The following is a 19,966-nucleotide window of genomic DNA, read 5'->3' on the forward strand; positions in this document are numbered from 1 at the left end:
TTATCTACTCCTCCCATGTACTTATTGTACTCCAAAATACAAATCGGTTTTTTCTGTATCTGTCCCGTCCATCTGTTTCGCTTTCCTTCGCCCAGACTCGAGTTATGGATTGTGGAAATCATCCTCACCTCCCTCTTGTCCTTCCACGCAAGTAGCAGAACTTCCCCCCGTCTACAGAATGTGTAGTCACCTTTCTTCATACTTTTTAATTCATGCCTAAATTCAGTGGGAAGCCGTTTCGTTGGCACGGATGGTTCCACGAACTCGAGTATTTTTGCTAGAAGATTTTCAGCTATTTGTACGCTATTGTAATAATTATCTTGGAACACATGATGCCAACGGTGTAAATACAGATCTAAAAGGGTCAATATGGTTTCCTCTAATTTTTTTCCTTCAGCTGTCTATATTTCTCTGCTGCAAATATAACCACTTTCACTCTCACACACCATTCGCACCAATAATCCATACTTCACCAATTTCCCTGGATTGTATGTTCTAAATCTCAGTCTTCCCCTCCAAGGTATTACTCCTTCGTCTAGGGAGAGATCACGTTTAGGCATATACACAGTTTTAAATTTTTCTAAGAAATATGATTGTATTGGTCTAATTTTATGTAGCCTATCGGAAGATTCAGAATATGATTCGTTATCACTGAAATGCCAATAATTCCAAATTTGTTCAAAACTGTTCCTGCTGAGCAAATTACTAAAAATGGGTGTATTGATAAATTCATCAGTGCTCCAATATTCCTTGATTGAATCTTTCCTGACTTTTCCCATCAAAATTATAATTGCTAGGAAAACTTTCATCTCTCCCACCGTTACATTTTTTCACTTCCCAGTTTTCTGCGAAGACTTGTATCTGCCTTCGTTCTGCATTCAATACAAATTGGTCTCATTACACATCATTTCGAGAAGATCATCCCCAAAATTTTTGCCACTTCTAAAACACATTCACAATTATCAGAAAGAAACCTACCTCCCTGTAAATTGTAAAAGATAACCCTAATGGAATCTAATTGTAGCAGGTGTAATTGAGGTATTGTTAATTTCAGACTTCTGTAAAATTAATCTCCAAAGACTTTTCAAGCAATTCCAACTTATGCCCCTATCTTGTGTGCACATGTACCTTGCTATTTTGCTTGTTAAAAATTCTGAAAGCAAATTAAACCTTTGGACAAATCAGGATATCCATAAATATCATACACAAAATAAACTACACCATACATTAGTCCACATCATCTTGCTTTGTGTAGCAAAGGGCCAATATTTATGCATTCCAAATTGTTTAATAGATTGCTAATAGGAATTGAAAGTGAACTAAGAACTGTTTGTTTTTTTGTTAAAATTGAAAAAATATTTTCTGTATAATTGTTTATACAGGGTGTTTATAAATGAATATCGGGGTTTTAAAGCTTTATAATATTTATTACATTACACTTACAGTTATAAATGATATGTCAAATGAAAGAGCTACTCAATCAGTTTTGTTTTTTAGCAACAATGCACATGTGTGTGAAATGTTTCCGCCGCGATCCGCTAGAAAGCGGTAGTAGCAAAGATGGCGACTAGTGAACGGAAAGCGTTTTGTGTTTTACAGTTTGCAAAGACTGAATGTGTAGTTACAGTGCAACGCATGTTGCACAGCAACCCCAGATCCGCATATGATGAGTGTTTACATGTCTACTGAGGTGAAAAGTCAATTCAAATCTGAAGACAACATGATCCAGAAAATCATCATCGTCATTAAACAACATTTCCATTGTGCAGTTGGCAGGTAATCCGTGGTCTGTAGGCTTTAGAGCCTGTAATAACTGTAAACGGTAAGGACGTAGTTGTAAGCGTTTCCTTAAAACTTTCCGAGCAGTCGACACAGGAATTTTTAATTCACAACTAGCCTTCTGGACTGATTTCTTAGGGCTACGAGTGAAGGACTCCCTCACTTGCTCAACAGTCTCTTTGCTAACTCTTGGTCATCCCGTGCTCTTCCCTTTACAAATGCAGCCTGTATCTTCCACTGATGATACCATCTACGGATGTTATTGTCACTTAGAGGATCACAACCGAATTTAATGCGGAACGTATGCTGAGCAGATTCAGTCTTTGCAATCTGTAAAACACAAAACGCTTTCTGTTCACTAGTCGCCATCTTTGCTACTACCGCTTTCTAGCAGATAAAGTATATATAATAAAATAGCTATAAGCTTACAACTGATTATATATTAACCGATATTCATTTAGAAACACCCTGTGTATTGTTTACATTGTAGGCGAATTCTTGTCAAAGGACAAATGATGTTTTTTGCATCCAATTATTTTATCTTACAAGTAAAGTATTATTATTACATAAATTGTTACAAGTCAACCATGAAGTCGGGTGGTAACATAAAATCAGTTGTAAGCTTATAGCTATTTTATTATTTATACTTTATTCTGTGACGGGTCTTAGATATGTACAAACGTATCTTTGTGGACCAATAAAACTATTCATCATCATTAGTCCCTTGTTCAAGAAACTGGACATATTACCACTACCATGTGTGTATATTTTTCATTTACTTGCTTACACAAAAAGAAATCTATTTCATTACATTAAGAACCGTGATGTCTACCATCATTCTACCAGGCAAATTGACCAGCTGCATGTTTCGTATGTGCGCACCAAGAATACCAGTGCTGGTCCAAATTGTATGGGCCTTCAATTCTACAATAAATTGCCACCTGAACTTAAGGCACCATTAAGTGTCACTACTTTTAAGACCAACCTACTAAAATATTTGAAATTAATAATGTATTATTCTGTAGATGAATTCATAAACAAAGTTTGACGTATCCTGCATCATTGTATATTTGTATTTATTGTATATATATTTTTTAACCTGACGTGTCCTACATCAGTGTACCCCTTGTACTTCTAGATCTCTGGACAAATAAACATTATTATTATTATTATTATTAATAATAAATTAAATCATGAATTCGGAGCTTTACGACCCTTAAGAAGATACTGGAGAACGAATTGCGGGTTGCGTCACGGCTAGCAATTGATCGTACTAACCAGGAAAGCACAATTTTTTCAAACGTACTAACCAAATACTTTTGCCTGTATTTTGTTCCGATGGTACCGGGACCGAGAGAAATGGTCGTACTAAGGAGGAACGTACTAACCAAGTTCCACTGTATTATTATTTTCCCTCAGGAAAGATGTGGCTGGCAGTGTGAGCATTTCAGGTGCAACAAAAAGTGCTCAGAGATGTGCGATCGTCCACCATGCAATGAACCATGCAAGGAAAAACTCAAATGCGGCCATGATTGCATTGGATTTTGTGGAGAAAGGTGCCCAGATTTATGTCGGGAATGTAATAAAGAGGAAGTGGAAGAAATAATGATTTTTCTTGCAACTGAGGATGAAGAGAATGCAAGGTGTGTATTATAACTGTTTGCGCTTTTTCTCTTTGGACTATAAACAAGTTCAAAATGAGATAAGTTGAGGCACCAGTTGGTGTTGGAGTAAATTTTTCAAGGAAGTGATTGTGGAACTCAAGTTACAATTTTGGTACCTAGTATCAAGGGTCATTTCTCGAAATTCAGAGATCCCAATCATCTCATTTTGATTTTAACTCTGTTTTTACTGTAATTCATCTCCCGTGTTCCAATGTAAAAAACAACGAATAAAAAGTATTTTCTGTCTGAAGTAGCCATTTGGCATAAACTTTAAACACCTTACAAACTATGATTATAAGTTATGCCTATGTTCACGATAACTATTTGTCCAATTACCTAGTATTTGATGAAGAAATCTAAGTCTGGGTGAATCCAGTCTCACGCAGATGTTATACAATAGACTCCTGATTATCCAGCTGTGGTTTATCCATGTTGCGGCTTAATGCTGGGACACAATCAACGCTAACGTGAGATGGTATCCGGGAGAACGCGAGACGGGGAACGCAACCGTGCGGTCGCAATTGACGTTCCCGTGGCCGGAAAGAAAATTGACTAACGCCCGCGCAGTGGTTTTGTTTGTGGTCTTCAGTCTTTTTGTTTGTGTGTAGGAAGAATTTTGAAGAATGTTCGAAATCGAGGAGGATAGTATGCACGTAAATTAAATTAAGTAATGGCTTACCTTAACTGACTTCTCTTCAGCTCGCGTTGCACGACAACAACAACTGCTGTATTCAGCAATGGGCGCCAACAATGCTGTGTCGCTGTGATTGGCTTTCCGTGTACGGGACACGGGAAGAGATGGAAGTTGCCCATCTCTCGAGTTTAGGTACTCTCCGTAAACGGTGGTTGTGTCCCTTCCATAAGCTTTCCCTTCCGCCATATTTTTACCGATTCCCGTTAACGGCTCGCGTCTCATGTTAGCGTACATTGTGTCCCGGCCTTTATCTGTGCATGAGTTTTACACTTATTTGATGTTTTCCGCGATCTTTGTAAAAAATTAATCGGATGCAAAAGCTCCAGGATATATGCATTTAAATGCAAGACTACAACAGTCTTATTGTTTCCATTTGAATCCTCTTTGTAAAAGGGAATGATGCATTTTATTTACTTTTTAACAAGGAATGTTTCAAGTCAGTTTGGACGTCTGCTCTAGCATGCAGACGACAATCAGCCATGGAAAAAAAAACTCTTGATTAATTTTAGAAGATTCTTCAATGGCTAACCAATCCCAAAGTGAGAGAAATTTTTCTATGATCTATAATTGTATATTTCATATCGCAAATGCACAATTATTGCTGTGGCCTCGGATTGAGTTGAATATGGCCCAAAGGAACCGGAGATTTTATTGCACTCGGGCACAAATTCGCTGTGATTAGTCAAGGTCAAACTGAAGAGGAAGGGAATGATAGAAGTGAAGGAAGCAGGGGAAGTGGAAATGGAAACAGCATGAGTCATAGCCAGGCAGGGGTGCAGCTAGGAATCAAGGCTAGGGTGGGTTTCAGGCACTACTAATACTGGGGTCTGGGGGTATGGCATACCTGCCAGGGTAAGCAGGAGGTGCGAGGACCCTCCGCCAGAAAAAATTTAAGATAAATGGTTAAAAGTGGTGAGTTTTATGGCCTTCTGAGGGATATTTTATAAATCCTTACCCAATTCCATAAGTAATATTAATCCAAATAAATAAAATAGATTAAACTTAAAAAATTGTCTGAGCTCTGGGGGGGGGGGGGGGTTTTATCCCTCAAAACCCCCCCTCGCTGCGCCACTGTAGCCAGGCACTCGTCTGCATAGACAAATTGCCTTAAGTCCTGGTTTCCTATAACCGCTGCTGTGCGATGGGGTGATCGCGTGCCCATTACCTACATGGAAGCTCCGCATTCACATCATCTAAACATCATGGTGCACTATCGTGTTCAGTTATCACAGAAGCGCGTCCTGCATCAGTAGAATACCAGGCAACTTGCACGAGATGCAACTATGCAGCGTGGTGCCTGACATAGTAGTTTCTGACGTCGCGCTGCAGTTTTGAAGTACTCATGCAAACCAATTTTCGGAAACTGTGATCTCGGAGACACGAATGCACAGTTTCCGGAAACTGGGTATTACGCGGAGCAGTATGAATACGAGTGTAATCACAATTTTGCTGTTTAAAAGATTGCGGTCGGAAAAAGATAGCTATGAATGATTCCGGCAACCATAAATAACAGATAATGTACGTAAATAATAATTTATTGTTTGACTGTCATGAAGTATGAAAAATACATGTAATTTAAGTGAAAGATCGTATTATTCGTGTTTTCCGATTATTTGTGCCACCTCTCCCCATCATTAGCCCGGAGAATCTGGAGTGTGCTGTAATTAGGACTACATCAGTACAATGATGATTGCAATTTTGAGCATACAGTGAGACCTCGTTTAACGTCACTTACCGTTCCTGAAAAATGTGACGATAAACGAAATGACGCTAATCGAAGCATAATATCCCATAAAAAACAATGTTAAAAGTGAATATCGGCTCCTAGACCTCACAATTCCTACGCGAAAAAAATATTAGCGTATCATATCTGGGGCATTTTTTACAGTGGGAATGCCAAACTATCGCATGAATGTGAGTTCCTGTCTTCATTGACGACAATAGCAGCAGTGACGTAAATCCTTCTCCATTTTTGTATCTTCCCGCATTTGCTTTTCGGATTCACTATGGTGGTAGCCTGGGCGAGCGTCGCCTGGGCATCATCATCGCTGAAACATCGTCGCAGTTACAGGAACCAAAATTATTGTGAACACGGTGAAAAAAGTGACGACAAAAGTTCAGAGTTCTACACGGAAAAATGCCTTTAAATCACTTTTTAGGTTCTTGAAAACCATTATATGAAGTAAAACCTTACGCAACTACGCAAGGATTCATTTTGCAGAAATTTTTACTAAAACCGTAATTGCAATTAACAATAAACACAACGTTTTACACTTCGTTTAGACTGACTGTAGACCGCCCACAAAACGAACAACCTGCAACGCCCGCCGCTTCGCGTTTTTTTCTCGCGCAAAATTTGAAAGCCTTGACGTTATCGCGAAGCGAAGGTGCGATAAACGAGTGACGGTCTCAAAATTTTCGTGACGTTATCGCGAAATGACGTTAAATGGGGTGACGTAGAACGAGGACTCACTGTATTGTGCAGTAATGTTAGTTATCATTGGGAGTAAAATGTGGATATGACTATGAGGATAGGACTAGAATTTGGATAAAATATATTTAAATAAAATTCTGTATGTGAGTGCTATCTGCATTTCTGCAATATCTTTTCAGGTTTGTGGTGTTGCCTGACTGTGGTCATGTCTTTGAGGTAACTGGGCTTGACCGATGGATTTCAATGAATGACAGCACAGTGAAAATGCTGGAATGTCCAATGTGTAAGACACCCATTCAGCAAGCATATCGCTATGCCAACAGTGCCAAGATGCGATTCAATCATGTGCTGCAGGTGAAGAGAAAAGTCTTTGGAAATGTATCGAAAGTGAAAGAGACGGTCATTAATGCGGCCAAAAAATTAAGAAGCCTAACTAACTATGATGGTAAGTCTCCTCTACTGCTTCATCCTAGCCCTGATATTCTTGAAAATTATCCTCAGTGCATGGTGCATGTTTGTCTTAGATCAGGACCCAAGGGGGTCCTCTGAGCAACCAATGAGGGCTCAGGGGATCCCTTCGAGGATACAACACACCGGGGCCGGGAACCAAGCCCGTGGCTTACACGCCCAGACACCCGGGGAGGGGGAGGAAAGGAAGGAGAAAGGAAAAAGGCACCACCGCGATAGGAGCCCGACGACGCCTCTGGGAGAGGAAAGGTGCGGATGGGATGGGACGAGGGAAAGACACCTCAACGCTATAGAAGTGAAGGGGGCCCTACTAATTAGCGAAACCAGGCAAAGCCATTAATGTGCCAGCGATTTTAGTGGGTTTTCCTAGTAGTAGTAGTAGTAGTATTTTGTTTTTAGGGTGCCTCGACAACTAAGGTAATTTGCACCACTTACAAACTATAAAATCAAAATCTTAAAAGATACATTAAAAAAACATTTAAACATTCATAAAAGTTTTGAAATAAAAGGGGTAGTCAGATTATAAAAAGGTTGGAATTTAAACACTCTTAATTAGCCCGGTCTCTATTAAAAACTTTATCACTCGGCTGACACTATCAGGGTCGTCTCCTAGGATGTGCCCTAGGTCTCCTCCGATGTTCAGCCAATGGCGCACAGAACGGTATTTCTCACACTCTGTCAGGAGATGTCTCACAGTAATGGGAGAGTCGCAAACATCACATAGGGGTGGAATTCTCTTTCCAGTGAAGAGGTACGAGTGGGTGAGAGCGCAGTGCCCAATTCTCAATCGTGCGATTGCGACCTCCTCCCTGCAATTCCTCCTGACAGACGTGGGCCACGCTGAGATTACCGGCTTGATTGCGCGTAGTTTATTCCCGGTCAGAGAGCGCCAGGTCTCTTTCCACTTTTCTAAGGCTAGTGGGTTTCCCTATGAGGAAGAAAAATCCATCGATCAAATCGCTAGATGGTCCTCTGAGCACCGGGGCCGGAACCCAGTAACTTAAGTGATAAGCCCGCGCTCCCGGGGAGGGGGTTGGCTGGGCCAGCCTTAGGGCCGGGTGACCGCCCCGGGCTCCGCGCTTTGGGGGGGCCCCACGTTCGTGAAAAAAATTAAAATATACGATAGTTTTCAAAAATGCAATTTCAACTATTACTGTATTGTTAAGTCTGTGCTAGACAAAAAATAATATTATGAAAAAGGAATAATAATGCAGTAATTTTTATTGCGCAATTGCGTTTGTCACATACTTAGCCAGAGAGTGGTAGGGATTCAAAATGCTCGAGTTTGTAGATGGGGTATAGAGTTAAATATTTTAATTGAAGGGCCCCGCACTGAAGGTTCGCCCCTAGCCCCACACCTGCTAGGGCCGGCCCTGGGGTTTGGAAAGGAAGGAAAACGGAAAGAGGCGCTGCCAAGATAGGAGCCCGACGACGCTTCTGGGATAGGGATAGGGGATGAAGGGAGGGACGGGGAATACCCTCGCCACTATAGAAGCGACCAGGGCCCACTATTAGTGAAATCTGGCATCAGCCGTTAATGTGCCAATGATTTTGGAGGATTTTCCTACGAAAAAGAAAAACCCATCGATCAAATCGTTGGATAGTGCATGTTTGTCACTCAGTGTGTGCTTATGTTGTGATTAGCACATTGGCCTGCATGGAATTGCATTTAACATGCACATTTTTTTTCTGCATGTTACTGTGCCGAGGAGTTCAGGATAAAATTCTTCATTGGCAGTCCCGGACTGGCAGTGTGCCTCAATTTGTGTTCGGGGTGTTTCAGGAGGAATCTGCAATACTTCGCAATCTGCAGCCTTCATTACCATTGCACTGTGGAAGCCTTTGTAGCGACTTCTTTTCTAAAATTTTGCCTCTCCTCTTTCCCCTTATTTCTCCTCTTCCAAAATATGGGTGTCCCTTAGGAGTACTAATGGAAAAATCGATTGAAATTAAAATCGAAAATCGAGTATTAAATGCCAAAAATTGAGGAAATGGAAATTGATCCTTAATATTAGCATTTCGATCAAAACTCCATTTTTCAACTTCAATCTTGACAACTGTATTATTTCTAACCCTGCCGCGTGAACGGCGGTGAAATATAAATGAATTGCCATGAGGAAAAATTCCCCTGGACCGGGATTTTTTTCTCATGGCAATTCTTGTATAAATCTTGACAATTTCTTTTGATCTAAGTTGTGGCATTATCGGCCTACGATAACACCATCCATCCTGAGTGTGAGACTAAAGTCAAAAGTGGGTAAAAATGGAAAGCATGCACTCCATTATCAAGAAACCATTGCAATGAGCTGATTCTACTAAAAAATATAGTGAAGCTGAATGGTTCCAAGCCGCGATCCCAAAACTTAAATGTATGTGCATTTGTAAATCTTTACTAACGAGTACTTCACGCATGTATTCTTATTGGTTGTTTTGGGATGTTTTCTGCATCTCAAGTGTGTGTTTTTCTAATGTATAATAAACATTTTTGTATGCTAATTGTATTTCAAAAAAGATGTTTTCGATTAATCGATCTTTCGGTGCAAATTTAGACTTTTTGTTGAAAATTCGAACTTTTAATTTTGATTGAAAATCGATTCCTCGAAAAATCGATATTGGCTGGCATTTTTCCTTTACTACTTTGGAGCTGGAGGTGTGTTACCAAACAGTGTTGTGTTAAGCAAATTTCATGTTACGTGAGAGGTGTATTTTTCAGGTGGTATGCTTTACTCTTTGTGTACCATTGACATACTTTTCTTGGGCTATTTTGACATAACTTGATTCTGCCTTAAACACACTTTCAATTCAGGAATTCTTCTTGGGTTCTTCACCAGGTTAGTTCAGTTGTGTTGGCCGACCTTTCGGAAAACGAATTTTCTTCTATTTTCAAGGTGTGTTACTGTCTGAATGTCCAATTTCACACTTATAGTCTGTATACCGTAGTGTGGTGCACGGGCCTTCCAGCCTGAGTCGGTCCGCAAGCGCCGGGGGTAGGAAATGACCGACCATAAAAACTATGGGTCTGACTCAGGCCCATGCACCGTTATAAAAGAATCACGGTGGGCCCATGCACCACCCTATGGTATATAGACTATAGTGAAAAGTGAGTGTGAATCGGACATTCAGACAGTAACACGCCTTGAAAATAGCATTTTCTGAAACGTCGGCCATGAAGACTCAATCAACCTGAATATTATTCACCATGAAAAATTAAAATCATTTACACTTTCAGTTTCAAATATTTTTTTTTCAAGGATAGTTGAAATATCATTGAAAAAATTGTCTTCACATTTGTTACCTTATGTCTATAAAGTGCAAAACTCAATCCATGATTAAAACACAAATGGTTATTTCCACACTATTTTATTTAATACATAACAACCGACTATGGTTTCGACAATATGTGTCATTTGTCGACCTTGAAAATGACACAAAGTGTCGAAACCATGGTCGGTCGTTAAGTGTTAAATAAAATAGTGTGGAAACTACCATTTGTGTTTTAATCATGGATATAGCATTATTCCACAAAATTAAGCCTGAAACGATTTTATACAAACTCATTATTACTCCTTGTATGATGTGATACAGTGGAAGATTTGAGTGCTATAACCATATGTAAAACCAAGGTAAAGTTTTGAGAAAAGTTAGAAAAAATAATGTTTTTTGCACTAGGAGAATAGAACTTAAGGTTTCAGCAATGTCTGTTGAAACAGTTTTGAACTTCTGTTGAAAGTGGCAATTAATTACTGCTGGTGGAGGGGAGGAAGGGCTTCTCATTTTTGCAAAAAATTTATCATTATCTGGCTCTAGCACTCAGATCTAAAATTATCATCAATACTACTTCCAAGTAGTCCTTGTTTATTTTTTCATTATTTTTTGTTTTACACCCTGGTTTTTCAAGTGGTTGGAAGTCAGTCCAATGTTGTTCGTGGGATAAAAATCTGTTTGAAATCTCCTCTTCACCTTCCTAAACATGGGTAAAATTTATTGTCATCAAATTCATTAGATAATTATATTTTACCCTAGAAAGGGAAGCTGAGGGAACTATCCATGCTTACTTCTCGAGTGCTGACTTTCATCTTCGACTATAGTGTAGTTTCTCGTCTTTAACCCTTCCGTGACTGTGCAGGGTAACTCAGTTACCCCTAATTATGTTAATGTTGTATAATTTTTTTAAATTTTGTCCCTTTGGTATTTTTTTGTATTTGAGCTCAACCACTTTGCCATCATTTTGGCGAGGAATGATATTTTTTACTCTTAAATCGTTTTTGAAAACTTCAAATTTTATTGGTGGGGTAACTGAGTTACCCCGTACGGCTGTTGGCTAAAGAAAAAAAGCTTGTTTGTTATATGAGTGCAGGGATAAAATGGATGCAATAAATTTTATTATATATAATAACTTCAATAACGCCAATATTCTGCACAGTGGCAACTTTTGCACTTGTTTTTCATAGCATATTAGTCAATGTGCAGTTACAATAGCAAAATATGAAAGATTCCTGCCATTTTGCACAAAATCAATGTAAAAACCTAAATGCAGCCTACAATGTATTTATAAATTATACAAAACAAGATATTACATCATTAAAGAAAGAACCATGGTGTTGAATTACAAGAAAGACTAGAATACAACATGTAATTTATGAATTATAAATGGAGTACCTGAGATTTCCCTCGCAGTCGTTCATGTAAGTTTTCTAGGCACAGTCGCAGAAGGGTTACTGCAATAATGCCACCATATATTTCTATAATTCTTTCAAAAACTAAAAACTTATCCTAGCAAAAGGTAATACATCAGAAGTTGATATATGTTTTAGGCTTTAGTGCTCATGAATAATGTTAACATAATTAGATAACATGCCTATCCAGATAAAAATAAAATTCCATTTAGGAAAAATATGTGTAATAGTTAGAAAAAAAAATATTTTTTCGGTGTTCTAAAACATCAGTTTGAATAAAATATTTTTTTTTCCCATCACAACGGAGGACTGACTTTCATCTACGTGTATAATGTACTCTATCTCCTTTTGAGGTTAACTACGCATTTGGCAAGTTCAAAAATGGTCTAACTTGGTGGTAATAATTAATTTGACTGTGTATACGTGGCACTGATGACGTCATAAATTTGCAGAATACCTCCCGTGTAAGAAGAACTTGGATGAACTGCAAGAACTTGTGAGAATGAGTAAGAAGCAGAGCCTTGGAGCTTTTGTGCTCAACTCTTTGGAAGCACGAATAGACTTTGTTCTGTCCATAGTAGAGCGCCTAAATAATTTGAAACCAAAGATCAAAGGGGAAGATTTTCCCAGATGTTTGAAGAAAGCTCTGAAGCTTATAAGACATATATTGGATAGATTGAAGATATTGAGCGGGCAGGAGCGAGCTGATTTTGAAGCAGAATGTCAGAGGTTCCATTTGATTCTGGTGGTCCACGTCTTGGAAAACACTCAAGGTTTCGCTGCTTACCAGCATCCAAATTTGTTCCGAACTTATCTACAGTACAAATTATTGGTTGATGAGAAGAAGGCGTTTGACAAGTCTAAGTACCCGACAGCATACAGGGAGCTCTGTGACATTTACAATGCAGTCAATAATGGAGGCATCCGTATTTCGGATGAAGAAATGAAGGAAGTGACTGCAGCATTGAACCTACACCAGGGACACTGGGTTTTGTGCCCAAATGGTCATCCTTTCGTCATCACCGAGTGTGGCGGAGCAGTCTCCCAAGGGATATGCTCCGAATGTGGGGCGAGGATTGGTGGGACAGGCTACCAACTTCACGAGGGAAACCGGCGTTTTGAACATATGCCAAGAGGAATGGAAGAGTTGTAATCCCAAACCGAAATAAAACTAACAAAATGTTTCTGATGTTGGTAATCAATGACATAGTGCGCAAAATAAGAGGCTCACTGTGCAGTTTGCTCAGACATTTAAAAAATGACCCTTTTAATTGCTCATCTGTCTTCCCTATTGAAGGATGATCCTTATTTTTAATTCTTATAAATGTTTTCATATTTTGAAATACATGTGTATTATAGGTGCCAGAGAAAAAACTTTATGTGAAGAAAAGAAACTTATCCTGCCATTAACCATTTTAGTGCTAGCCTATTTTGCCTGGTATACTGAAGAATACCTAGCCTTTTTCGGGGAATTTGTAGGCTTGATCTTTAAAGCTTATGCAGAGTTAGTTCGTTTGTTATTCCGTTAAGTTTTATTTTCTCTTTATTGGGCAACTGTTTCATTAGGATTCAGTGCAGAATATTTGAATCTGTATTATATAACTTTCGCTCACATTGCAGAGTAAATTTTCACTTTTTGGTGAGGAACACAAAAGGAAGACCAGTAAAGTCTGATATGGATTTTCTGAAGCTAATTTTTTTACATGTACTCTTAATACTTATAGGTAAGTTAAAGTTTGACAGATGCTAAAAAAAAAAAACAGTTGCAAAAGCTAGATGAAGCACAAAAAATGAAAGGTGTGAGTGTGAAAAAAAAACCGGTCGATAGATTGGCCTGCAGCACTCTTCAGACATATGCCTAGAGCCAAAAGATAGCTGGCACTATGAGGGTTAAGGAAAAAAAAACAGCTGGTAGGAGTTAAGCGAAACGTTTGAAGTTGATGGCTCAGTAAGCAAAGTATGTACCAAACTCTTTGCACTTAGTTCAGACATTGAAAAAATAATCTTTTTCAAGTGCTCATCTAAATGCCCTGTGGAATGTAATTCCTTATTTTTCATTCTTTTTAATGTTTTCATGTTTTAAAACGTGTATATTTTAAGTGCTGGAGAAAAAACTGCAAATAAAGTAAAAAAATAGACGCTTGTCCTACCCAAAATACAGTAAAAATAAGGAAAAAATACAGTTGATAGATGAGAACCTGCATGACCTGTTTTCAAATTGTTTCCTTGTGAATATAACTTTTATTGGCTTGGTTATGGATCACCTACCCTATTCAGGGTTGCTGCTCTTCTCAAAAACTTAGAAAGTCGTTGAAAGTTGGTGAATTTCAAATGTTGATGTTATCTTTTGCTTATATGTTTGTAGATATATTGTTGTAATATTCCATATCCAGTATGCCATTCAAGTTGCACCCATGTTACATTTATTTTTATGTTTTGTTTTTACGTAATTTGTTTGAAGATCAATTGTTAATTAAGCCTTTTATATCCTGTGAAGATTAATACTTTGTAGAATACAGAATAATATTCAGTCCGGAAAATTACGAAAAATTTATTCTGGATAAGTGAGGGAATTTTGCATTTTCGATAATTATGTGGCCACCATAAACATGAAATGTCTGATTTACTGCCTGTACGTGGTGGTGAAGTAGCAAAGAATTGTATACCTAATGACTGTGGTATTATCAATTTTTATACTATGTGGTACTGAAAATGTAGAAAATGTGGTGCTGAGTGTGCTTCTGAGATTTTTCATAGAGAAAAAGATGTATAGCATTGAAAAATAAAATATTTACTCTTATTTTTAACTTTGTGGTAATCTATTTCATCATACCTATTAGAGGTAGTATACATATCATGTGAGTCGCAGCGAAGTTCAAATTAATTGCCATGGGAAAAAAAACCTTTGGCTTTTTGGGCCTCTGTGCAGATTACTACACCATTCAGTTTCCTTGTTTTCCATGGCAATTTCACTGAGGTTCACATTGGTAGATATTAGTCCCTCCCAGTGTATCAAGGATGGCAACAAAGGTGTTTTTTTTGTGTTTGTAAATTTGCAAATGCAAAAAAATTGTGATTACATTGCAGATATTCCAAATGAAAATAAATTTGAATGATAAACTGTACTCGTAAAAATCTAGGATGATCCTTCATCTTGAATTTCGTTTCTGCATAATGTTGATATCATCAAATTTTCATTCTGGTATGTAAGAAGCAAAGCTTTCCATTATAGCATAGTATTAATCTCAAACAAACCTGCAAGTTCTGAAATATATCATGATTCTTGGCAAGAATGTTTTTTACGCCACCTCCAAAACTCTGTTAATGTAGATATCTTACTTACTGTATATAATGGTGCTTTTTATTCCCTGATGTCGTGTAACATAATTTATTGGGGCTCATCATGTCACGCATCCAAAATATTTACAATACAAAAAAGGGCAATTAGAATTATATTTAAAAAAAAACCTTATGATGCTCCCTCCAGCACCATCTTTAAAACTTTGAAGATCCTCCCATTACCATGTGTCTATTGATTATCTCTGCTAATTTTTAAGCATAAAAATCTGGACATGTTTGATATTAACTCCAGTTTTCATAATTATGAAACCAAAAATAGGTAAAGCCTTCACTATAATACAGTAAGGACAAATAGAACTAAATTAGGTCCAAGAGAAATGGGACTCCAAATAAATAACAAACAATCAACTCCCGCACCATTTAAGAAATCAATGTGAGTCATTGGCATCTTTTAAAAGGAAGTTGAATGCATTCCTGCTTGATAAGAATTATTATTCTGTTACGGAATACCTGACGGACTCCACAATCTTGTGCTTCTTTTTTATTTTTTGAAAATATGTAAATGTGAAAATATATGCATGTACATAGCATTTCATCTATACATTTCTAATCTACTAATTTGCATGAATCTCATCCCCCTTTTTTTTGACGTGTCTTATATCGTCTTGTAGACCCTTGGACAAATAAATTATTATTATTCATCATTAAACAGAGGTCTCTTTAAACAGACTTTTTTAGCAATGTTGAGATCAGACGATGGCTGTAAACCCATGCAAAACATTTCACCTTGAATGGGAATTGAACCATGGCTTTTCTGCTAGTTTGGGTTTATATTCCATCTCTGTTTCACCATCTATTTGTATTCTATGTTTCCATATGTATCTTATATATACTTCTCTATATGTTAACTACATTTTTGCATCCCTTAAAGATGTATATTGCATGAAATTCTATTAATCAAGTGTCTGGAAAATTATGAAAAGATTTTTGGATATCAGGTTTAACAGGTTGATTGTCATGTCAGTCACCAGTATATTGACAGTATAAAATGTGATATTAAAGGTGAAAATTGAACATTTTTTCAGAAAAATTTAATGGACTTTATTGAAACAAGGTAAACATAAAAATGGTTGTCCCTCATGGTCAATACGTTCAAAAATCTCCATCGAGTGAATTCTAATTTGCCAGTATTGCACTTCGCATTGCTGTACGACGATACCTGCGCGTGCAGCCTGATGGGGAAGTCGCTATAAAACAGCGTGGCACTCAATGTGTTAATTTTGGAGGTGCCTCAGTGTGACTGACCGTTTGTCTGGTCTCAAAGGAGTCTTCTGTTGATTCTTACAGATTTTAAGAAGAGTCAGAGTTGCTTGGATGAACTGCAGCACCTCATCGGGAGGAGCAAGAAAGCTCAATATGGTGCCGCTGTTCTAAATTCCCTTGAGGCTCGCACTGAATTCGTTCTGACCATAGTTGAGCATTTTAATGAACATAAGAGCAAGCTGAATCCATTGAAGGATCTTGGTGAATGCGCAAGCACTGCAAACAAGCTCGTCAGGACAATGCTGGGAAGAATGGAAATCTTGTCAGAGCAGGAGCACAGTGATTTCGAGGGCGAATGCATGCGTTTTCATCTGTTGATGAATTTGCGGGCCTTGGAGAACACACCTCAGTTCAAGAGCTCCACCAAGTCTGGCTGGTGGTACATTGAGTATTTGAATTGCATTGCTATAATAGAGGATGCCAAAGCATTTCGGAAGGATAGGTACGGGGAAGTGCTTGAGAAACTGGGGAAGGTCAATGCTACATTGGCAAGTGGAGTGGCCCTCTCCAAGTCAGAGATGCGTCAAGTGGTGAATGCCATAGGTCTTCATCAGGGTCACTGGTATAGGTGTCCCAATGGGCATGTGTTTTCTATTGGTGAGTGTGGTCAGGCGATGCAGTTGGGCAGGTGTGCTGATTGTGGAGCGGAAATTGGAGGCGGTAGCCACCAATTGCTCTCAACCAACACACGCGTGGCTGGTCTCCCAGAAGGATTATAAAAGCTGTCAAATCACATCCCAAATGGGATTCTTTTTAAAAGTCAATGGTGACATATTTTTTTGGGAAATCATTTCAAACTTGCTGAAATTCCTTAAAAATTTCTTTCAGGGGTGGATTAAGGTCGTTGTTTCGGTTCACCATTTTTGTGGCATTGATTGCATAATTTTTTTCCAGCCATTGATCTTTTAGAGTTAATGGGAAGATGGACTGTTTAGAAGATGGACTCATATTAGGGAGTCATCATTGTAATTTTACTGTAATCAAAATGATTTTGAAGTCATCTGATCTTTTAGAATTGATGGAAAAATATTAGGGTGTCATCATGTCGTTATTATTTGACTGTAATCAAAATGATTTCGATGTCATCTTGGGTGGTCTCCTTGATATTACTGCAATTTGCTTATTTTTCAGCCCCTAAAAATTATTCTCTCATATTGCTGAATATTCAAACTCTGTTAGCAAGCAATATTTTGTAGGTGGGTGATTTTTGTTCTTTGCTAAGGTTAAATGCATGAAGACAAGTTATATTAAAAATGGATATGAAAAGTTGACCCTTTTTATATTTAAAATGTGTTATTTGTTATACCCTAATATATCATTTCCATTTATCCTAAGAAAAATTGTAATTTCTTTGACTTAGTGGTGTTTATGTAAATGTGGTAATGTGATAATTGATGGAAAGACTGACTGCTTCAATTTTTCAAATGGCTTTCAACTATTGATTAAAGCTTTAGTGTCAGTTTTTTGCATAGTTTTAGTTGAAATGCATTTATGTATTATGCTCGTGTGTTATTTTGGACTGTAAAAGGAATTGATAATTCACCAAATAGACTTACTCACGAGCAATAGAAGTTGCTTTGTGTCACTGCTTCATTTATTCCTGCATTTTCAAATTGTGATTTGTTTTACTGAATGTTTTAATTTGATATGCCCTTATGCGAGAAAAAAATTTGGTGATTTTAAATTGTAAAAAAATGCTTGCTTATTTTACTTACTAATGTCTTTTGCCTGAAACAGCATGTACTGCGATGGGAAAGAGAGAAACCCCACCGAAGTTTTTGCCATCAGTATTGGTCTATGAGACAATAGTGTCCTTTCTGATGGAATGCTATTCTTAGGCTGAATTTTGGCAAGGGAAATACAAAACATTGCACCGTCTTTCTTTTTTCGCCATACAAGGTGGAGTCGGAGCGTATGCAGCTTTCCTTCTCTTTAGTGCTATTTGCAGTGGTGTCTGAATGATAGCACATCCAGTTATCCTTATGTAATTGTGTTATTTTTTTTTATTTTTACTCACCTGCTAAGAATACCCCATTATGTTGTGAATTAACTGATTTCTAGATCAATATTTCTTAAATTACTTAATTTCTGCCAGGTGTCAAATCAATCACATTAGGGCTGAGGAAGCTGTGTTTACTCAGTCTTAGACTTGCTTGGAAAAAAGAAGAAGATAAAGCGACTTGTTTGAATTTCCCTCGTTGGAATTTTGTCCAAGACTCCATGCCATCGAAAGTAAAGCAATTATTCTGTATACCATTAATGGTAACTCAGGCTTAGCTGGGATTTTGGCCCATTATATTGTATATATGAGCAATCATTTCATAACTGATCAGCAATTTAAAAAAGGGTAATGTGTCTAATCAAATATTTTCTGATGAAGCCCAAGTATTTTTAAATGGAGAAGGATAGATGTGCAAAAAATAAATTTTATTGTGATTTTTTACAAGACTTGATGAGAAAATGTACTCTAATGAGGTTTGAAAGTGACTTACCTTAATTCTTTGGCTGTGGTTTTCTTGTCAGTGTCCGATCATGTATTGCTTGACCTAGTTGAGTTATATTGCTCCTTAACGCTGGGAGGAAGGAATTGGTCATCATTGGCCCTCATGTCATGTTCAAAATCAAATTTAACGACTAATTTTCTGTCATATTTCTTCTGAAATTCAGCAACTTTGAGTATACTTACTCATACTACGGAAGTATAAAGAGAAAATTTCTTAATTTCACGTGCAATGTTTTCAAATGAATGTTATGCCTGTTTATTTATGTTTCAAATAACGCATCAGAATACATATGGATTTGTAACCTTTCAATTCCATTTTGATGTTATTCTTAAATATGTGGGGTTAACCTGCCTTGCATGTTGTCTTAGCCGCAATAATTACCTCAATCCCTTTGGTTCAACTGAAAATTTTGTTTGCACTAGAAGCATGATTGATAGCAAGTAAATTTTCCTCTACGGCCTAATACACACTGTATCACAAAAATTTGAAGATTTTGGACATCTTCACATGAAAAATGAGCATGAAGCTAGACAACTTGATGGGTTAAAATTACCGATGGCCATTCTCCTAGGTAATCTTAATACTCCTCTCCTCCTAGTGTTAATCAAGTTTTTTTTTACCAATGTATGCCTTAAAGTATGTATTGTTCTTTAAATAAAGCAAAAGTTATCTAGAAAAATAAACTTTTTGAATTGGTTGGCAACCAGTATACTTATGTATGTATATGATTAGAATAGAGGCAATACTCCACTGAACTGATTTTCAACAGAAGTGGCTTACAGCAGTGAGTGAAGTACCACGTCTAAATTTCGTGGAGGAATATGAGAATGTAAATTTTCACATGGCTTCTGAAATTCAGATAAATGCATCAAGTTTTGGGTGTAAAATTTTGAGATAGTTACATTAATAGAAACGAGAGCACAGCATTCCTCCTCAAAGTGGATGCATAGTTGATCTGCAACCTTTTGAGTTTTTTCGGCGCATAGATGAATATGTAGGTCCATCCAAGTATGTATAGTGTGAGAGAGGAGATTGTTTGGGGATGAGTGCATGAGGCCATCCTTGGTTGCCAATGCTGCTACACACTGAATAAATAAGACAGACCAACTATTTTTGAGGGAATT

General features: G+C 37.6%; 1 protein-coding gene across 2 annotated transcripts in view; it reads left to right on the plus strand.

Annotated features, from left to right (window-relative positions):
- LOC124157423 (NFX1-type zinc finger-containing protein 1-like) overlaps positions 1-19,342 on the plus strand; it is a 67,918-nt gene extending 48,576 nt beyond the window's left edge. The window contains exons 9-11 of one of the 2 annotated variants that reach the window (XM_046532120.1): positions 3,199-3,422; positions 6,751-7,016; positions 12,168-14,522. In XM_046532120.1, the coding sequence (XP_046388076.1) occupies positions 3,199-3,422; positions 6,751-7,016; positions 12,168-12,868 (1,191 nt within the window). In that variant the 3' untranslated portion in view covers positions 12,869-14,522. Of the gene's footprint in view, positions 1-3,198; positions 3,423-6,750; positions 7,017-12,167; positions 14,523-16,362 lie in introns of those variants that run through there. The other variant, XM_046532121.1, reaches the window with a different exon arrangement.
- Positions 19,343-19,966: the final 624 nt, after the last annotated feature.

This window comes from Ischnura elegans, chromosome 4, assembly GCF_921293095.1.
Source record: "Ischnura elegans chromosome 4, ioIscEleg1.1, whole genome shotgun sequence".
NCBI lineage: Eukaryota > Metazoa > Arthropoda > Insecta > Odonata > Coenagrionidae > Ischnura > Ischnura elegans.